At 35.9% G+C, this 19092-nt stretch overlaps 1 protein-coding gene across 6 annotated transcripts in view; it reads right to left on the bottom strand.

Annotated features, from left to right (window-relative positions):
* The window catches only part of TRRAP (transformation/transcription domain associated protein), a 98387-nt gene that overhangs the window by 60924 nt on the left and 18371 nt on the right, over window positions 1–19092 (bottom strand). For all 6 annotated transcript variants that reach the window (XM_068422160.1, XM_068422159.1, XM_068422164.1 and 3 more), the window contains 13 exons: window positions 17253–17418; window positions 15748–16004; window positions 14701–14901; window positions 12162–12313; window positions 11092–11291; window positions 10093–10310; window positions 9773–9970; window positions 8787–9047; window positions 6764–6925; window positions 5422–5518; window positions 4856–4977; window positions 3213–3383; window positions 2450–2518 (listed from right to left, as the gene is read on the bottom strand). In XM_068422160.1, the coding sequence (XP_068278261.1) occupies window positions 2450–2518; window positions 3213–3383; window positions 4856–4977; window positions 5422–5518; window positions 6764–6925; window positions 8787–9047; window positions 9773–9970; window positions 10093–10310; window positions 11092–11291; window positions 12162–12313; window positions 14701–14901; window positions 15748–16004; window positions 17253–17418 (2274 nt within the window). The remainder of the gene's footprint in view (window positions 1–2449; window positions 2519–3212; window positions 3384–4855; window positions 4978–5421; window positions 5519–6763; window positions 6926–8786; window positions 9048–9772; window positions 9971–10092; window positions 10311–11091; window positions 11292–12161; window positions 12314–14700; window positions 14902–15747; window positions 16005–17252; window positions 17419–19092) is intronic.

The following is a 19092-nucleotide window of genomic DNA, read 5'->3' as shown; positions in this document are numbered from 1 at the left end:
ACAATGTTTTAGCATCTTCAAAGACAAGTTTGCCAGCATCAATTATGAAACTACTTTCAATACTTGAACTACCAATCTATAAAGACCTTCTAATAGGCTGTAATGCAGTTCCACTGTGGTGCCACTGTTCATGAGAGGGACAGTCAGAGGCAACCACCTACTCAACACTTGTTTTTCCAATTGCCAGACATGACCCAAAAACCACACCTATCCTTCAGGAGGCAAGGGAGAGAGGAAGAAGGGATTTAAATCAAAGATTGCGCTCACTGGGCCAATGCATGAGATATTAATGACTACTCAATATGTAATGTTTTAACTTGTTCATTTATCTAAACAGCCAAGTCACAGTTCAGGAACACAATAGGACTGCCATAAAATTATTTAGGTGAACAAAGAGCTTAGTTATTCTGGCATCAATAGTTGTTAATTATTATGAAGCATTTTTAACTGAGATGTCTCAAGTTCTCAGTTTGTCTAGAATTGCCATTTACGTATGAAAACTCATTCCATAGACTTTTGGACTGTTTCATTAAGAAGCCTTGCTGACTAGCCACTACCTGCACTATGCTGGAGAACTACATGACAACACCAATACCACCATCAAATGGCATCTTCATAACGCACTGCTGGAAAAAGATGAAAAGTCTAGGTCAAAAAAGTTATTGTAACAGTGCTCTGTACCATTTCAGCTAGCAGACGTAAGGCTTTCCTGACCAATTCCATTCTCCATTGCGTGTTTACCATCTCCTAGATCTAACCACCCACGCAGTCTGAATGATGCAACTTACTCCAATAACACTCCCCAACGTTGCTTTTAAGTGAGTATCTCAGATTTTGGAATCACACTATGGTCAAGAAGAAATCAGAGCAAGTGAAAGGCCAACTACAGTAACTCTGACCATCAGTTTCACCATCCTAGTTTTTCCACATTTAGAAGATATGATTACAGCAACAGCATACTGTACATACAGACATATGAACACAGACTCCATAACAATTGGATAAAGACCACACTGTCTGTGCCCTCCTTCAGTTTCCTAAAGTTTTTATTTTTAAGGAAACTTTACAGCAACAACTAGGGGGGGAAAAAAAAGTAATACTTCAATCAGCTTTGCAGTCACGCAATTCTATTTGAAAATGTTTCCACAGACTTCTCTCCTCCCTCAAGATGTGACAGTAGATTCCTTCTCAAGTGCCTGGTGTGCACCTCCCCCTCAACATACGTAGGTTTTAAATCAACACTAAAAAAAATTACAGGTTTAGGAGACTGAACACACAACTACATAGAAAACATCAACAGAAAACATTAAAAGCAGAAGAATTCACAATTAAATGTCATTTAGGGACAACTAAAAACTGTTCTAGAGGTGCCACATTGTGGTTTGGAATACTATTGCTGTAAAAAGGTCTGCAAGATATCTGTAAACATCACATTTCAGGAAAAGTGAATCCCAAAAGAAGAATACGAAGGCCTTAGAACTACTCTGACCTGAATAAAATCTAAGTGTTCAACTGAAAAATGCACAGTTTTTAAGTTTAAACATAAGAAACAAATTCTACTCCATTCGAGAACATCTAGGTCAAATACAAAGCAAAGACTAAATTCAGATTTAAAAGCTCTCTTTGCAATGACAGGGAAGAGTAATGAAGAGCCATTAAGCCATTTCCATGTTTTGAGGGAAATAAAAAGCCAATCTAATTTCATTCTAATTTGAAAAACAAAGAAATGAATAAAAGAACCCAATGTTTTCCTAGTCGCAATAATAAATCTCAATACTTAATATAAGTTACTAATAAAATCTTAACAGAATTATGGGACTTCTAGTAATCTACATGAAACAACACTGAAGCAGGAATTCCCTTCAGTGCCGTACTGGTAAGAGCACACAGTGTTGTCATTACACCGTGCAATTCTCCATTTGTAAGAAAATTGGTCAGCTTCCCATAGCTCAACATTGAGGCCATTAGTGTGGATGGGAAAGAGATTTTAATGTGATCTCAACTGGTAAATATTGAACTTATTTTTCATAAATTATATTTAAAATTAACTGGGATTATATTATTATTCTGTATGTTTTTCAAAAGGCTGTTATGAACATCAAACATGTTAGCGAAAAAGGAGGGATTATGCTGCTGAGCTCATCAGCCATTCCAATGAAGAACAGATTTATAAGAAAATCTTGAGGGAAGAAAAATAAAAATCAATGAGCTGTTCCCACATCAACCTGTACAGAATAGGCTTCAAAGTAACCGTTGTCAGCAGATCAGAAGCTCCTCTTACTAAGATTTGTAACAAGTATTCAATCTACATATAAGTTCATCAGCTTGTAACAAAACATCAGTGTCTAATCAGTTATGGCAACATTTACAACTTAATTAGTTCTGTAATTCCAAAACATTAATACTATTTACTTCTTGTCTTCCCATATAAAAGCATTCATTAACTTACATTTCCATCACTCCGTTGTCCACCTTTGTGTGTAATAACGACAACTTCCATCCATTTACGCAGGTGTTGCTATAAAGACAGGATAATTAGTATTATTCTTCTAATTATACTGTTCCATTTTAGCAAGAAACAAAGGCAAAAATGATTAGTTATTTTCATTCCCTCAGATTGAAGTTTACTGTTCCTAAAAGTCCTCTCCATATTCAAGAAAGCAGGGGTTAGTAAGAGTAAATACATTAAAAGGCAAAAAAAAAAAAGAAGTCTGATAGGCTTGCACTTGTTTAATTATTTGCTTGATATGTGTGCATTTAAATATCCATGGCAAGAGGATAAAGAATTCATATACACAGTTTTAAAATTGGAAATAAGAAGGGCAATATCTTCCACCATTTTATAAATCGAGAAAACATCAAAACAGACTTATACCACTAGGAAGTACAACATATTTTCAAGGGTTTCCTTAGTATATTATGCTGCTAGCACCTTGCTTAAAGATCAACTTGTCCAAGCAGACCTTAGCATAACTAGGTATGTCTTCATTAGAAACAAACGTCTCTTAACTTTCTGGTTTAGTAGCTCTTTAGAAATTAACTCAAAACGTTTAAAGGCACTTTTTTTTCTATTAATTGTGAAACAAAAATCTTTTACTTCCAATATATACATTGAGTCACTACTGAATTGTTCTTTGACTTTTCAACAATATGAATACTAGCTAAAAGAAAATTACTTCTGGAAGAGCTAAAGAAAACTTGAATTGGCTTACCATCATCTGATCACAGAATTTATCATTAAAAGAGTTTGGAAAAAGTCTAGTGACAGATGTCAGACGATTCACAACGTTCAGTGTCAGACTTCGATAGTCTCCCAACATCATAAGCAATGGTCTCATGTGTGTATGAATTTGATCAACTTCTATTGTAGCACCTTCCAAGAACTGCAAGAGAGTACAGGATTAAGATACAGATGGAGAGGGGAGCGACTTTTGTGCAAGCATCTTTCTTAAAATAAGTTCTGCTGACTTGATTTTTCTTCTTTTATTTTGTACTTTCAGAATGCAATAGCTTCAAAAGTATTTATTGCTGGAAATACATATAGTGACAAGATGGATCTGGGAAGCACTTAAGTATTTCTGATGCACAGTAGGATATTCCTTACAATAATCAAGAAGGAGATCTTAATCACAGACAGAATGAAAAACTGGCACAGCTATAAATTAAATATACAGCTATGGACAAACTACTTAGATACTGCTTTATTAAGAACTGCCTGTGAATCTGGCTGAAGGAAATAAAGCATATTTCTCTGTTACAATCTGCCTCCACCCTGAGTAACATAAAAGGTCAAGAGAACCTAGCTGCAAGCATCCAGAGAGAATATCTGCTGTCGTAACAAACATCCTGCGGGCATGGATTTATCACAGGAAAAAACAATCAGAAAAATCTTATACCAAAGGCATAGGTCAGAATAACCCTTATTTGCTCCCTCTTACCTCTCAACCCAACGGTATTGCCAGCAAGCCATAAATAATAAGTACATTCCCTTTTCATGACCAGAGTGACATGAAAAGACAATGTCTGACCTCTAACCAGTCAATGGCCTAAACAAACATAAACCACCAGTATTACTATAGTTATATTCCCTGTTACATGCCAGCCGATCTACACACCATTACAAAGAAATTACAAGTATCTTTATTATTATTTTCTGTATTTAGAAGAACAGTATTAAAATCTTGCTGAATCAGAATTAGGCATATCTACTGTGCAACAAATCATGATGACAGAATATCCTTTTCCCTGTCCTTCCAGCTTTTTCACACTGTAAGCTAGTACCCACAGAATGGACAGCATAGTGTAGCACCATGTAAGGATACTAAGTCTGACCTCAAACAGTACAGCCACAGTCCTGTTCCTTAAGGTAGCTGCCTACTGTGATGCAGAGTCTAACTCTGCTGCATTGCTTACTTTTCCAAAACCAGCTAGGGGGTCTCTACCACTTCTTTTAGGAACAAAGAAGAAACAGGAGAAAAGCTTTTACAATAAAGCCAGGCATGCACATTTGCAAAACTACTGGGAAGAACTGACACTGTTTATTTAGAACAGAAGATACATTTACAAAGACCAGACAAACAGAGAGACCGAAAGACTGGACAGATAGAAAGACTTACCGTTGTCCTTGTCCAAGAGTTTACAATGCTTAATTTCATCCAGATGAAATTTTTATGGCTAAATTCAAATGCCCAAAAAAACACATCTGACAGAAACTTAATTATATTGGTGTCATTAATAAAAACTTAACAGAGCAGCCATTATTTCCTGTAGAGAACTTTCCCAAGAACCTTTGTAACAAGGAAGTAAAGTAGAAAGAACAATAGCCTCAAAAGCAACGTTGTTTTAATACACTAACCTTTCTCATGCATGCTTCTCCTGCCTCCTGCAGTTCATTATTTGTTGAATTAAGTGCCTTGAAAAGAGCAGCAATGATTTTCTCTCTCGACTGAGGCAAGTAATTGCAGGCAGCTAGAGCATCTGCAAATATCAAAGTAAATTTGTTCTCTTTGTTAACTCAATTTCAGAAGAGAGGGGAAAAAAAACCCTAATTCTACATTTCTTCTCTTCAAGTTTCATTTCATCTTAAATTACAGACTGCTAAAGCATAGCATGCTTTGCTAAAAGCAATAGGCATCATAAAATAGTAAGAGAATGGAAATTCTATTAACAGTGTTCTAAAGCTTTCCTAATGCTATATAACATAATTAGTCTAAAAATATTTTGGGTTCATTTCAGAAACTAAATCCTAGTCATTAAGAAAGCAGTGATACTTTCCCATTATTCTCCATTAAACTGTGACCTTTAGAGAGCAGCCATCAGTCTTCAAGCGCCTAAGTTTTCTGCTGATCTTGGGAAGAAGACTGCCCATTGCTCATAAGGACACTTATCTACATCAAATTTTGTTTAGGAAGTTTTACTTACTTAAGGCTGCAATCCGAAGAGGTACAAGTGATGGAAGACTTTTGTAACAAGGTAGTTTCATTAAGGCAGCATCTTCAGCCTCACACAAATTCAGTAACTAGGGAAAAAAAAGAAAATCATTTTAGCATAGCATTGTGAATCACATTTGAAACCGTATTATCGCTTACCTTTTGAGTCTTGTTTCCTCGAAGAGCCAAGTTTATGCAAACACACCAATGAACCTCCAAATTTCACCAACAGGCAAAAATTCTACTCAAAATTAGGGTATAAGTTCCCAGGAAAAACGGTGGTTAGCCAGAGACAAGAGAGCCCATTAGCATTGCCACCAGCGAAAAGTCAGGCAAAAATAAGCTATTTTGCATTTTGTTGGCCAATACCTAACTGGTCTGTTTGCAAACACGCTGCTCACATGATAAAAGCATAGGTCTACAGAAGAGCCTGCCTCCTGAATGGCAGTAATAGACCTGAAAATATTGAGGAAAGGGGTAAGAGAACAGAAGGAGATCAATAGGGGAAAAAATGTGATGAAAATGTCTTCAGTAATTCTAATGGTCATGGGTCACTGTCCAGAGGGACAATTCTTTCCTACAGAGCTCTCCTTTTTGCAGGCAAGAATTTTCAATATACGGTTTTTGTTAGGAAATACTGAACAGGTTGAAACAAAGTTATGCAAGTTAACAATGTCCAGGTTGCACCTATATCCAAGAACGCTATTAAGATTCAGACCTTCACAATACCAATATATCACTTTCACCTTTACAGACATTTTTTCATCTACAGCACTTTGGTTTTGTCTTAAGGAAAAACAAAAAAAAGAGGATGCTCTGGATTGACAATTATACCCCATACCCGTCTTGCTAACTGCAATTACTGTTGGAATCAAAGACCTTCTGAACTTATGTTTAGACAAGACATCTAGGAAACCAAGGGACTGGACAGTTTCTCTAAGTTAAATCTACACACTAATTTTGTATCTGATTTTACTCAAACTGTTAGGGACTCAAAAACCGTAACAAACAATATCTATGTTTTGGTGGTACAACAATTTATTTAATATATATACTGTGCATAAAATAAGACCCAAATATGAAAGTCCACTAGACTAGGAATGTAACACCAAAGTTCATTTAATATATTCCATACACATCAGAATATTCTGCTTAGGTCTGAGCTGTTCTCTGGTAGGTAAAGGCAGACCTCAGTTCACATTTCAAAAGGTTAATTCATACATTTCGGTGAAAGTTTAAAATGCACAGAGAAAATATGTATTTTTAACAATGGAAGTTCTAACACCATCAGTAATTCAGGATCTACATTCAAATATAAGAACATAGGAAGGTACCTCTGTGTAGAAAACCTTGTGTTCCACAACATTCAGATCCATTGTAAACAGTCGGGGTTGCAGGGTTGTGCAAAACGTATTTCCCTCCATCAGGCCAATCTGGGCATTTGCAGGTTGATGCCTAAGTAAATGCTTTTTAGGAGGAACCATGTCTTGGAGAACCTACACAATGTAATTTAAATTACTGAATTAACAGCCTATTCAAATGACTCCACAGACCTAGCCACTAAGAGGACATCATTAGTCATGGCCCCATTTGCTATTGTGGCTCCAGATGTACCTCTTTAGAAATCACTAAGCAAGAAGAAAAGTATTTCTCTGAACTAATTTAATTCACAGTCAGTTAGCAAAACAATTCAGTATCTGTAATTATTACATATCTCTGTGAACAGACCTATGAAATTTAGTAACTTCACATGTCATAAACAAAAAAGACATTCATAGACTTAAGTATTTCAAATATTCAAGTCAAGAAACAAAAATATTTTAAGCTCCTAAAACATCAGAAAAACAAAAATATTCATCTCAGGTTTTTTCCATTACACTAACTTCTCACTCTCCTCCATAAACACCTTTAGCAAAATAAGATATCAATTACTGGGCTTCACTGTATGTTCCCAAAATACAATAATGACATCTATAATTTCATATGTTGTGGTGGCCCTTAGGGCTTATGTACATTTACTTGTCTTTCAACAAATGCTATTAGCTTTAAGGAGTATCTAGCAAAAAGTGATTTCAACCAGCTTTGATCTTTATAGTCTCTTTCTGGATAGGGAAAGGCATAGGAATATACCTCATACTTAGAGAATAGTACAAAATTGAGGTTCAAAATGCAGTATCTATCTGGCCTAGCCTATGCCTGATTGGTGGTAGGACAAGCAGTCCATAATTTCAGGAAGTAAATCGACCTGAAGACACTATAAATACTGGCTAAGTAGTCAGGCACAGTGTGAGGGACAGAGTAGGTATGCCTTGAACAACTTGTTTTACAACTCTGGCTGGAGGAGGGGATGGGCGCTGAAGAGGCAGAGTGGAACCTTTGTTATGCCTTGAACAACTTGTCTTGCAACTGTGGCTGGAGGAAGAGATAAGGGCTTGGGGGGGTGGGCGCAGAACAATACCTTTACTGTGCCTTAAACAACTTGTTTTACAACTCTGGAGGAAGAGATAAGTCCTGAGGAGGCGGAATGGTATCTCTTCCTTGGGGCCAACCTACACGTGCAACATCTTCGCAACATAAAGGCATCAAACCACCCTTGCGCAGAAGCAGGGTCATACAGTGGACACCACAACCAGGGGGGATCACGACCACCAGAGACCCCCAGGGGACCACCGACTCATTTCAAGAACAATCTAAGACTACAAATGCGCAGGCATCCCAGTTAGCATGAGCAGTGAGCAGAGGGGGGAGCCAAGAGGGACATCACCACCCTCTCCTATCTCGCATGCAAATGAACTAAAGTATTTAGACCTTCCCCCTTCAGACGCAGGTGCGTGCCCACCCAACACCTGAGGACCGACCAACTCCACAAACAACTTACATCGCCAGTTCCAAGGGTGGTGAGATCTCTCTCTCATATCTTCTATCCTCTTTTCCTTTTTCTGTCTTTTCTCCGTTGATTAAGCCACTTTCTATCCTCTTTCTCTTTTTCCCTTTCTCTCTTTTCTCCGATGCTTAAGAAATCTAAGACACTTATGGCCATGCAGCTTTCCCTGTACTAATAAATTGTTCTTAATTGCATACCAGTTATTTGGTGTCATTTCACCTTAATTTACCCCAAGGGATCCACAAACCGGTTATGACCAGGTTGTAATACACAGCTTGCATGAATCTCTATAGTACTCCAGCCCCAGTGTGGTTTAGAACAATCAAACCTAGCAAATGACAAACATATGCTATCAAGGCACTAAGAACTTAATTCGCTAACGTGGGAAAATGCACTCGGAAAAGCATTTTGCAAATCCAAACTGGTAAAAAACTTCAAACTCACTTGGACTTTCAGTAAGTATTTCTACTTACCTCTTTATGTGGCTCCATAATCACCGTGACACTTTTTCCAGTGACCTGTGCTAGTACCTGCAACGAATGCATGGCCTGTTTTCTCACAGTAGAGTTTGGAGAGGTTACTTCTCGAACAAGGTCGTGTGTTACGTGATGGAAAGACTTTTCCTGTGCTGCTAGGATTTCTTCTGTTTTTTCTTCATCTTTTAAAGGAGTTGCACATCTAATCAAAAGCTGTTCTAACGTGGTCTTTGCCATAGCAACTGCTCCATTGGAAACCTAAGGTATCAGATTATTTTTATTTAATAAAATTTTATATTTATATTTAAATATAAATAAATAAATAATGTTTTATTTAATAAGTACAGAACAAATCACAAATCTACACACTACTCATCAATGAACTTAGCATTTTCTTTCGATGAATTCTCTGCAAATAGCTGAAAACACATAAAGCTTAAACAGAACACTTACTCAACTAGTCCTCCCACCAATCATTTCAAAACTGTGAGTTGCAATGCAACACAATTTTATAAACCAACTCAAGCACTGGAACCTTTAGCAATGTTGTCACCATATGATTCACAATTCAGAAAAAGTGAAGCAGCTGATTCTCTAGGTATCTATAACTACATACAGCTTTTTGATAAGATGAACACCTTTCAAACTAAACACAGAAAGAAGAAAAAAAAACGCTTTTTATGCAAGTGATTGATAGTGAATCTAATCTTCTTTCACTGATCTGAATGCAACCTGTACATTTCTACTCTGAAAGCAGCAAGTGTAATTCCAACAACTTTGCCAAAGTCATGCGGAAATAACAGACCTCACTCGTAACTTCAGGTCTTCATTTACGTTAAAATGACAAAAATTCACTCATAACTATCACAGATACAATACACTCTGAAGTTAAGTAAAACCCAGATTAGCAAGAGTTCAATTGGTGTGAATTTAAGAACAGAAGTTTGTTTCCCCCATACTATTTGATATAATTCATTAAATACCTCTCCAGTTAGATCCATCATAACAAAAAGAAGTGCCTTCAGGAAAGTCTGCTGGTTCTGGAGGACCCAAATCAGTGGCAGTCGTTCCATAAGAAATTTAATTGACACAACACCTCCTAGTTTAGCATACCAAGCTTGTTCATAACAGCAAGCGCATAAACGTTCCACAATATACGAAAACAAGGGAAGCTGACAAGCCTGAAAAAGAAATGTATCAGTGTGCTTTTTCAGCTCACTGGTAGGCTGCAAAATTTTAGAAGCAAAATTGCATTGGCTGAAACTAGATCATTTAAATACATTTAAATATATATATATATTACCCTTTCCTTTGAACCCAAGATAATGCTTGCAACATCAAATATCACTGCTAGAGCCACCTCTCCTATTTTGCAGAGTTCCTTCTCCTCATACGCCATGCAGATTGCTATGGCATCAATAAGCACCAAGGGATCCATGCCTTTTGACCCATTTTCTTCACTATGAAACATGGCTGTGCTAGGCTGGCTTCCAACCTGATAGCACTGCAGCAAAAAAGGACCTGTAATTTGTATTGGGGAAGAAAAGAGAGAGAGGAAAAAAAAAGATAAAACAATGGATATTTCAATATGAATAGTCTTTCAACTAGATTTTACTGCTCCTCTGATGAGCTGATGGCAAAACCAGTGAGCACTATGTCTATTTGCATATAAATGGATTGTAAGGTATTTTTCACTCTTAGAGGGAAAAAAAGATTACATCTACTGAACATTTTCTTCTATGCACTAGACTATGCACTGCAGGAAGATTTAATTAAAATGAAGAATCATAAAAATTCAAGTTTCATTAATGTGACAATGAAGAGTGATACGCTTATAGCATGTCTTTCCCCAAATTACTTGTCATACAGTCCAACTCCAAACAAAAAGTCTACTTCATAGACACAAGACACTGCAGTACTCTAACGTTTACTTTGTTCCTCTGATGGTCCTTCAAAACCACAAGTGGAAATAACCCAATCAAAAGACCATCTGCAAAAACAACTGTGTAGATCATGTTACACAAATGCTCTGGAAACATAGACTGTTCCAAGCTGTAATTAGTTCATTGGCTGTATCATTTTAAAAGTATTATTAGGTGATTGTTTTTTAAAACTTGCTTCATAATTTTTCGCTGCTCAAAAGAACTAAAATATAATTCAGCCATCAAACAAAACCCAACATGTCTACCCAGAATCAACTGCAATATCATGATCACCTTAAAATAAATTACTAGTAGAAAAAGTATAAACTTCTCCACCCCTCTCATGACAGTCCACACAATCTCTATTCCACTTGACTTACCGCATTGCTGAGCCACTGCCACCATTGTGTAATGGCGGATTAAGCTGGCTACAAAAGGCAGAGCACTAGGCCTCAGATCTTTGATCACTGCTGACATGAATGCCCCTGTCAAAGCCTGTTCAAACGTTTTACGAGCTGGAGTATCCTGAGCTTTGTATCGATGCGAAATAATCACACTGGGTATGGACTTCTCAGTAAAGCTGAAAGACAAAATTAAGTTCATTATAATCTTAAACTGCAGTACTGGCAGCTCAATCATGAGCATCGTCAAGTACTTGATAAAAAATTTTCTCTCAATATCTAACTCCTTCTCCACCTCCCGCTGTCCCCTCATTTTGACAGAGCTAGACCAGTTCATTCAGTCTGTATTAATTTTGTCAAGCACCAGTCTCAAACATGATGGATAGCTCAATTTCATCAGGAACATTTAAAGCCAGTGGTTCAGAAGAAGCCACGTATATTACAAATAATAGGTATACAGGCAACACGCTGCAACTCAATTACAGAATGTCATTTTCAATATTTTGACATTTTTCCTATTTTAAAATGACATTTGATTTCAATCTTGAAAAGACTGAAATATTATTTATCAAATCACCGCCCAACTAAACCTATTCATTGCAAAGCTACATTTATGTCAAGTCTAACAAGTCCGAATTATAAAAGCTACTGTACTCTTTAGCTACCTTTACAACACTGCAAGACTCAAAGTCAGCACACACTTTGTCGGAAAAGATGTCCAAGTTGTCTAAAAGCAACAAACTCATTAAGTATCAACGACTAAAGTTGTAAAAGATTCTGATCATATGTAACCGATTACATATCGGACTGTGATGAGGGGAAAAAAATTCAAGTATAAAACATTAACACGTCATCAGCATTAAATAACACGCTGATAAAATTCCTCTTACTGCAAAGTCCTGCATTGATTTAAAAGGAAGCAGGATAAACCAGTAGGTAAAAATCCCATGAAGAATACACTGGCTAGACTAACTATTGTCTCTAATTTACGTTATTCTAAAGACACTATAAATGTTACATACACATTTATGTTTAAAGAATTGTCATACTTGGGATGTGCAAGAAGTTGGTATAGTGCATGTTTATTATCATCCAGGCTCATCATAGCTACTAAAAAACACTTGATTACTTCCCACGCTTGTCTCCGATAATACGGTTCTGTGTTAGCACTCTTCAAACAGTCCAGAGCAGTCTCAATTGCCTACAATGAAAAGACAGATAGTAACCAGAGACGTCTTGTTCTTAATATTTACAATAAGTGATTAATCAAGAGAACAATATCTGTAACACATATTAAAAGTAACTTTAAAAGTATGTACAACTTGGACTGTCCACATTAAGAAATGCAGAGAACGCCTGTGAGAGCAGACTTGAAACTATTACAGTATTTGCTGTGCTTTTATAAATGCAAAGTTTCATGGCAGGTACATTTATTTCCATGGTCAGAAAGCATTTGAAGTCATGAGTGAGGTACACCTTCATTCTCCCTCTCCCCCACGTCCTCACCTTCCCTCCAGCAATAACTGCTGTTCCAAATTCCTATACACTGCAGGTATACAATGCATTTAAACACATATATAAATGGTACCAAAAAATGTTCTACCTCACAAATTACTTTGCCATGTTCTCCATGCAAATCAAGAGCTACATCATACATGATGAAATGTCCTTATAAGCAACTTCTAAACACCATTTACTTAATGGAAATAGTACTCTTCTTTTCCTTTGCAAGAAGATTTATTTAATACATTTGAGATTCAAATAATCTCTTAAGATATGAAAGCAATGAAAAGGAGGGGTACATCTCTTCGGAAAATTTTCTATTTTGCATATATATAAAACACAGCTAGATGCTTTCTCTCCTTCCCAAAAAAAAAAAGGAAGAAACTAAAAACAAATGAGACAGGCATTAAGTAAAAAAACACACAAAGATTGTTTTGGAGAGCACAAAATAAGGAATCTCAATACCTGATCAATTGTAAATAAAATCTAACCATCCATGCTTAAATAAGATTATGCAGAAAAAGTCCCTGCTACAAAGAAGTTGGCATTTTCCTTCTTTGAAAGGAAAACCATCTTTCCACTTAATGACTTAACTGTCATCCCATCACTGAATAACCTTATCAGCATCGCAATGAAAAGAACAGTGAGTTTTACACAGACCATAGAATACTACCAAAGCACTAAAAGAAAAAGATAGATTTCTCATTTTCAATTTATTCTACTTCTTTTTTCTTTTAATTTGACATTTACTTTCTATAGATACAAAGTATTCGGCAGATAACATTGTTTCCTGGTCAACATCACCAAGCTGAAGATCGGTATTATTAACCAACATGTTAGATGCATAAACACTTCGGAAAACTTGGTTTGAATTAAAACTAGTGGGATAGGAAAATGTCAGCATTACAGTATTTATACATATTCAACTCAACAGTTTCAGTACAGAGGAGGAATCAGTAAAGCTATCTGCATTTTAAGAATAATTTTTCCTAGCTATTTTTAAGCCTGTTGGCTGTATGGAGCCAAAGAGGGACAGCTGCCTGTGAAGAAAATTGTTTACTACATTCAGATCATACCTACTTATGAAAGTGTAATTGAAAAGGTAAGTATTAAAACTCCACAGGCCAAATTAACTCAGAATCCAGCTTCACTCTCAGATCCCAAGACACAGACACAAATTAGATTGCTGCAATTAGTAAGAACTAAGCATTTGTGATACACTGAAATTGTCAGATGAAAGCCACTACGAGTACAAAGTGGTTTTGCAGCTGTCTGTAGTACTATACCCGACCTAGAGACAACAAACAAAACCAAATCATTGGAGTCATTAGAATAATCATCAATAAGGAATTTCTACAAGAAGTTTTTGGTAACTTCAAAAAGAAAACAGGGACGTTTTAGAGTAGATTCCCACTCCTAATCTAAGCAGTGCACCAAAAGTAAGGAAGGGGAAAAAAAATGCACAAAGCACTTACTTGTGCCAGTATAGCTCCCTAACCTACCACTTCGTAAAAACAGAACAGAATGTTTAAATCTATTATTTTGGGGGTGACATATAAAACAGTTTAAAGGGAAAATAAAGAACAGGTTGGCAAGCTTCTGCTAATTTTGCATGTCAAAATGAAGCAAGAAGTTAGTGTAGGTCTTCCTGCCTTACAAAGCAGACTCTCAACTCATCACTACGTAGTAAAAAAGAAAAAATGCTCTTTGCAGTGATTTCCAAAATAACTTTTTGCACTTGACCTGCGAAGTCTTGCAACTCAAAAATTACTTGAAACAAACAAAAAAAAAAAATTCATAAGTGGGTTTAAATTCTGTTTCTTCATTACAACATAAATTAATGAGAAATCTCTTTGTCTAACTGGAGGGATAAAAAAAAAAATCATGTAGGCATGAGATCCTAAAACCTACTTTTACTTATATAAATTCCATAATGTTAGATATTCGTTAATGCATATCTCAAGCCAACAGACACAGCCCATATTTTATCAAGTTTTTACAAGCAAATAAACTTCCAAAGAATCTGTAATAAAGGAAAATTGAGTCAGATGGTTTCTCAGCACAGAAAATAACTTAAGCCCTTACCTTTTCCATTGGGAGCTGAATGGATGCTTTACAGTCTGAAAATTCAATTGTAATACTGGGTCCTTGGATTTCTGTGACTACATATTGTAGTTTCTGTGATTCCTTTAACATCTTCCTGTTACTTCCACCAAATTTACCAAGTACACGATAAGCCACATGAGAAATGCTGTCTGCAGGATTGCGCAGTGTACGCCACAAAGCCTGTATGTTAAATGTTACATGGTCAGACCAGTCTCGCTTCAAAATTTTTCAAGTTGTAATGTAAAAAAATGTCACGGAAAACACTTATTCTTGTATCTGGGTAATTGATACTGCATAACTTCCAGAAAGTACTTATCTAGATTGAACAAATGCAGTCTCAGTTCACAACAGTTCAAGTGCTTCATAGGAAGGTTGTCCTAAGTGCAGTTTTAGATTACCTTTATGTGATCAGCTACGAAACCTTTGCCACACTGAAATGTAATTTCATGTTTATTTAAAAAAAAAAAAAAAAGCAGCAAAGCAGACCAGTTAAGGCTGAAGTGAATTAACCTCAAAGAGCTAGTTTTGAAATATAAAAAGCAAATAAAGTAAATATTAAAGGATAAAGTTTAATGCAAGCGCTGTATTAGGGGAAATAACCACGTTTAAAACACTGTTCCAAATTTCAGCCACATCCTCTTCACTGTATATATAAGACTTCATATAGCCCTCAATCATGATATGCTCAAGGTATTAGCTTTTCTTGTTTTGTTTTTAAAAAATTAAGAAATTTTAATCATTTTCTGTACCAATTCATCTTTAACATAGTACTACTCTTGCTATTGACTCCCAAGTCTTAACTTTAACCCCTTAAGGGGAATAGAAGAAATTATTAATTCACTTTTAAATTTTTCCGTTTTCAGTTTAACAGCACAACACCAACTGGCCTTTTACATACCAATCAGACTGGTATGGTTCTCCCGACAGAGTTTTCAAGTTTTTGTAACTAAAAGGTTCACACAGATTTCTAATAATATTTAGCAAATCAATGACCTCTTGTGGTCTCACAGGAAACAACATGTTTACCTGCATTAGCTCAGCTCGAACTGGCTGAATGTGATCATACAGAAAGTCAGGCTGCAAGTTATCCACGCACAATTCAAGAGTTCTTAAGCCTTGGCTAACCAGGGTCTGAGATCCATTGAGAGCCGACACCAAGGGATCCATCAACATCGGCAGATAAGGCAGTAATGAGCTCAAACGAACTGGCACAGTGAGGCAGAGCTCTACAAACAAGTCTTTCATGTGTTGTTTATGAAGGCCACTTTGCAACATATTAAGTCCTGAAAATCATTGATAAGTTAGACACTCAAAGTAAAGAGTCCACAGTTTGCTGTTAAAAATCGCTATTTCCTAAATTCAGAATAACCTGACATTTTTAAATTCAGAGCTCATAGCTCTGTAAATAACATATTTACAAAATATAATATCATTCATAATTATAACTTACATCTAAGGATTTTATGCAGTGAATGCTTTTGTAGGTACACGTATATTAAAAAAAAATATCTACGCATATTCTAAAATTTAATATTGGACTCAAAAAAGTAGCATTTGAATACAGCTGATGAAAACCAGAAAAAGATAACTTGACTCAAACCTTAGCCTTCTATCAATAAAAAAAAATCCACACCGAATAAACTCTTTAAAATATGTGGAATCCTGAAAAGAAATAAGTTCAAGTACATTCACTGTCCCATACAGACTAAACACACTCCCCAACTTATTTTTCTCCCCATCAAGATTTCATATATTCCATAAACCTAGCCAGCACTTCTATACTGACATATATTTTACATAATGATTTATGGATAATCTATATATTTGCTAACTACAATAAAAATTGCCCCTACAGCTGTAGCTGGGAACCACAGGTTTTCACGTTCCTGGAATTGTTCTGATTAGCTTGTCCTTAGGTTTAAGTAGTTCTCCACATTTCCTTGCTCATCCTCAGTATCTCTGGAACACAGTCCTTGCAAGCACAAATGCTCAATTAATCAAACTGATTGTTATTTCCATTTCTTTTTGCAAACTGACACTACTTGCACTTATAAATATATCACGCACTTGCAGGTGCACACACATGCCCTCAACTGCAGAACAACCAGAGCTTCTCTGTGATGTTCTTCCCACAAAACTGGTGATGGCCTGCCAACATTGCTTCTCCTATTACTCTTATCCCTCAATGCTTTATGCTACCAAAGTTATCCATAGCAAAAAATGAATGAAAGAAACGAACAAGAAAAAAAAAAAACAAAAAACAAAAAACAGCCCCACAATGAAAAAAACAAAAACACAAGCAGCAGAAATTGTGAAGCAGCCAAAACTATGGAGCCTGAAGCAGCTGACAGTAAAAGAAAATAAGCCACATTCAAGATATTTAATCAACTGCTAAGCTCAAAATTAAAAGCTACTTATCAGGGTTAGGGCTTTAGTTTTGTTTTTTTTTAATTACATAACATAACTTTATTACTACTATTTACATAAAAAAAGATCAGGAACTGGGGTGGGGAAAGAAGGTATTGTTCTACCTTGCAGTAAGTTTGGTAACAGCGGCAAGAATTCTTGATATAACAGATCATGACTGCCTCCTCCAATAGATCTGAACAGTGCTCTGAGCAGCAGGAAATAGTTATAGGGCTCTTTGGCAGTTTGTGCAAGTTCCATAGAGCTGTTCACAATCTTGTGCAAATGTGGCTATAAAAAAAATAAAGCTTGAAGATTAATAAAATATCAGTTTTATCGTCATCGTACTGTACAAGAGTTTAGCATGAGACAAGTTCTTCAGACCAAAAACTTTGAGCTATTCCAAGTACTCTGATATCACGCCAATTTTATACCACTGTTGAAGAATTGTTAAAAAGTAAATCTATACTTGAACAGTATCAAGAACCCAGAGTATTCTTAAATTAATTAAACCCGGCTTTCATATTAGCCTGTGATCAAGTCTGCTTGCTACTCCAAGCTGTAATTTTATTAAAAAAACAACCTTCTGCAAATCTGACACAATGAAAAATATTTGCTCCACAGAACTGAGGGATGTGTAGCAGAAAACAGAAGTGTCAGAATGACAAAAGACGACATTTCACAATATTAATTTACTCCTGATCTAATTTCATCACTAATTCTTAATTTTTGTGAATGCTAAATTTCACTTTGAAAGCAAACTTTTACAAGTAAAAAAATGGTTATGGAACTGGTGGCCTTTCTAGAGCAGAGGACATTAATAGTTTGCAGGAATCATTAAAAATAGGTGATAAATACAAAGATTCTCAAAGATCAGGGACAAACAGTGACGTAATTCTGGATTTTATTAACATCTAAAAGCTTTCTACATTGCTATGCAAATGCTGCAAATAGCCTTCATCATTCAATTAAATTGCCTACCCAAGGTCCATATCATCAATCCCGACGAAACAAAAAAAGGTAAGAGAAGCGTGAAATTGTGAAGGCAGTAAATCACACTCTTTAAATTGGATCTCCAGCTTATAAAATCCAAATGACCTCGATTTTGATGACAAACTAGAAGAATTTAAGCAAGATTATATGAATATTGCTTCATATTATTTATGAATATTGCTTCACATTACTTTCATCTTTCAAAGAATCTGGAAGATTAGTAATCCCTACTCTGTTCTACCCAGAAAACTGAACAAATCCTGTTGTAACAAATCATTAAGCGCAGAAATTATTATCGCACAGTTACCTGTATCAGAAATTTTGTTTATTCTAAGGTAGAAGGAAAAGAAATGGAGAGAAATGATGAGAGAAGAAGCAGTGTTCAATTAATATCAATGTTTTTTCTGGATACAGGCAGCTGTTACTTTTATGAGAAAAGCACACTCTTGCTTCAAGCTCAGTATTTCTAAACTGACTGAATAATGAGATGATCTCGTCAACATAAATAGATCCTTCGAATACACAGACAATATGTTGTCGATAGAAAAAAATAGCATTCCTTAATCCAGACTTTTCAAGAGCACAGAAATATCTCACTCGAGGTACATGTCACTGAATATGACATGAATGAACAAGATTCACCAATACACAAAAAAGTGATTCCAATCTAAGCAAAAGTCTTAATTTAATATCGAAACAAAGGGGAATAGATATGCAAGAAGATATGCATATCCTGACCATGAAGTTACACCGGTTTATGGCAATCCTAATCACACCACAGGCACGTATCATTTATACTCAGAATCAGAACATCACTTCATAGTTTCAAACATGAAGTAAACATCCACAGAAACCATCTCTTACAAACAAGGCAATGTACTTGGCACTTGGGAAAAAAAAATAAAAAATAAAAAATAAATCAAGCTATATCACTAATAGTGGTTCAAACATGAAAAGACTACCAAATGTTAG

The sequence above is a fragment of the Nyctibius grandis genome, chromosome Z (genome assembly GCF_013368605.1).
Source record: "Nyctibius grandis isolate bNycGra1 chromosome Z, bNycGra1.pri, whole genome shotgun sequence".
In the NCBI taxonomy this organism is placed as follows: domain Eukaryota; kingdom Metazoa; phylum Chordata; class Aves; order Nyctibiiformes; family Nyctibiidae; genus Nyctibius; species Nyctibius grandis.
The sequence above is the reverse complement of the archived record's forward strand: the minus strand, read 5'-3'. Positions and strand labels throughout refer to the sequence as shown.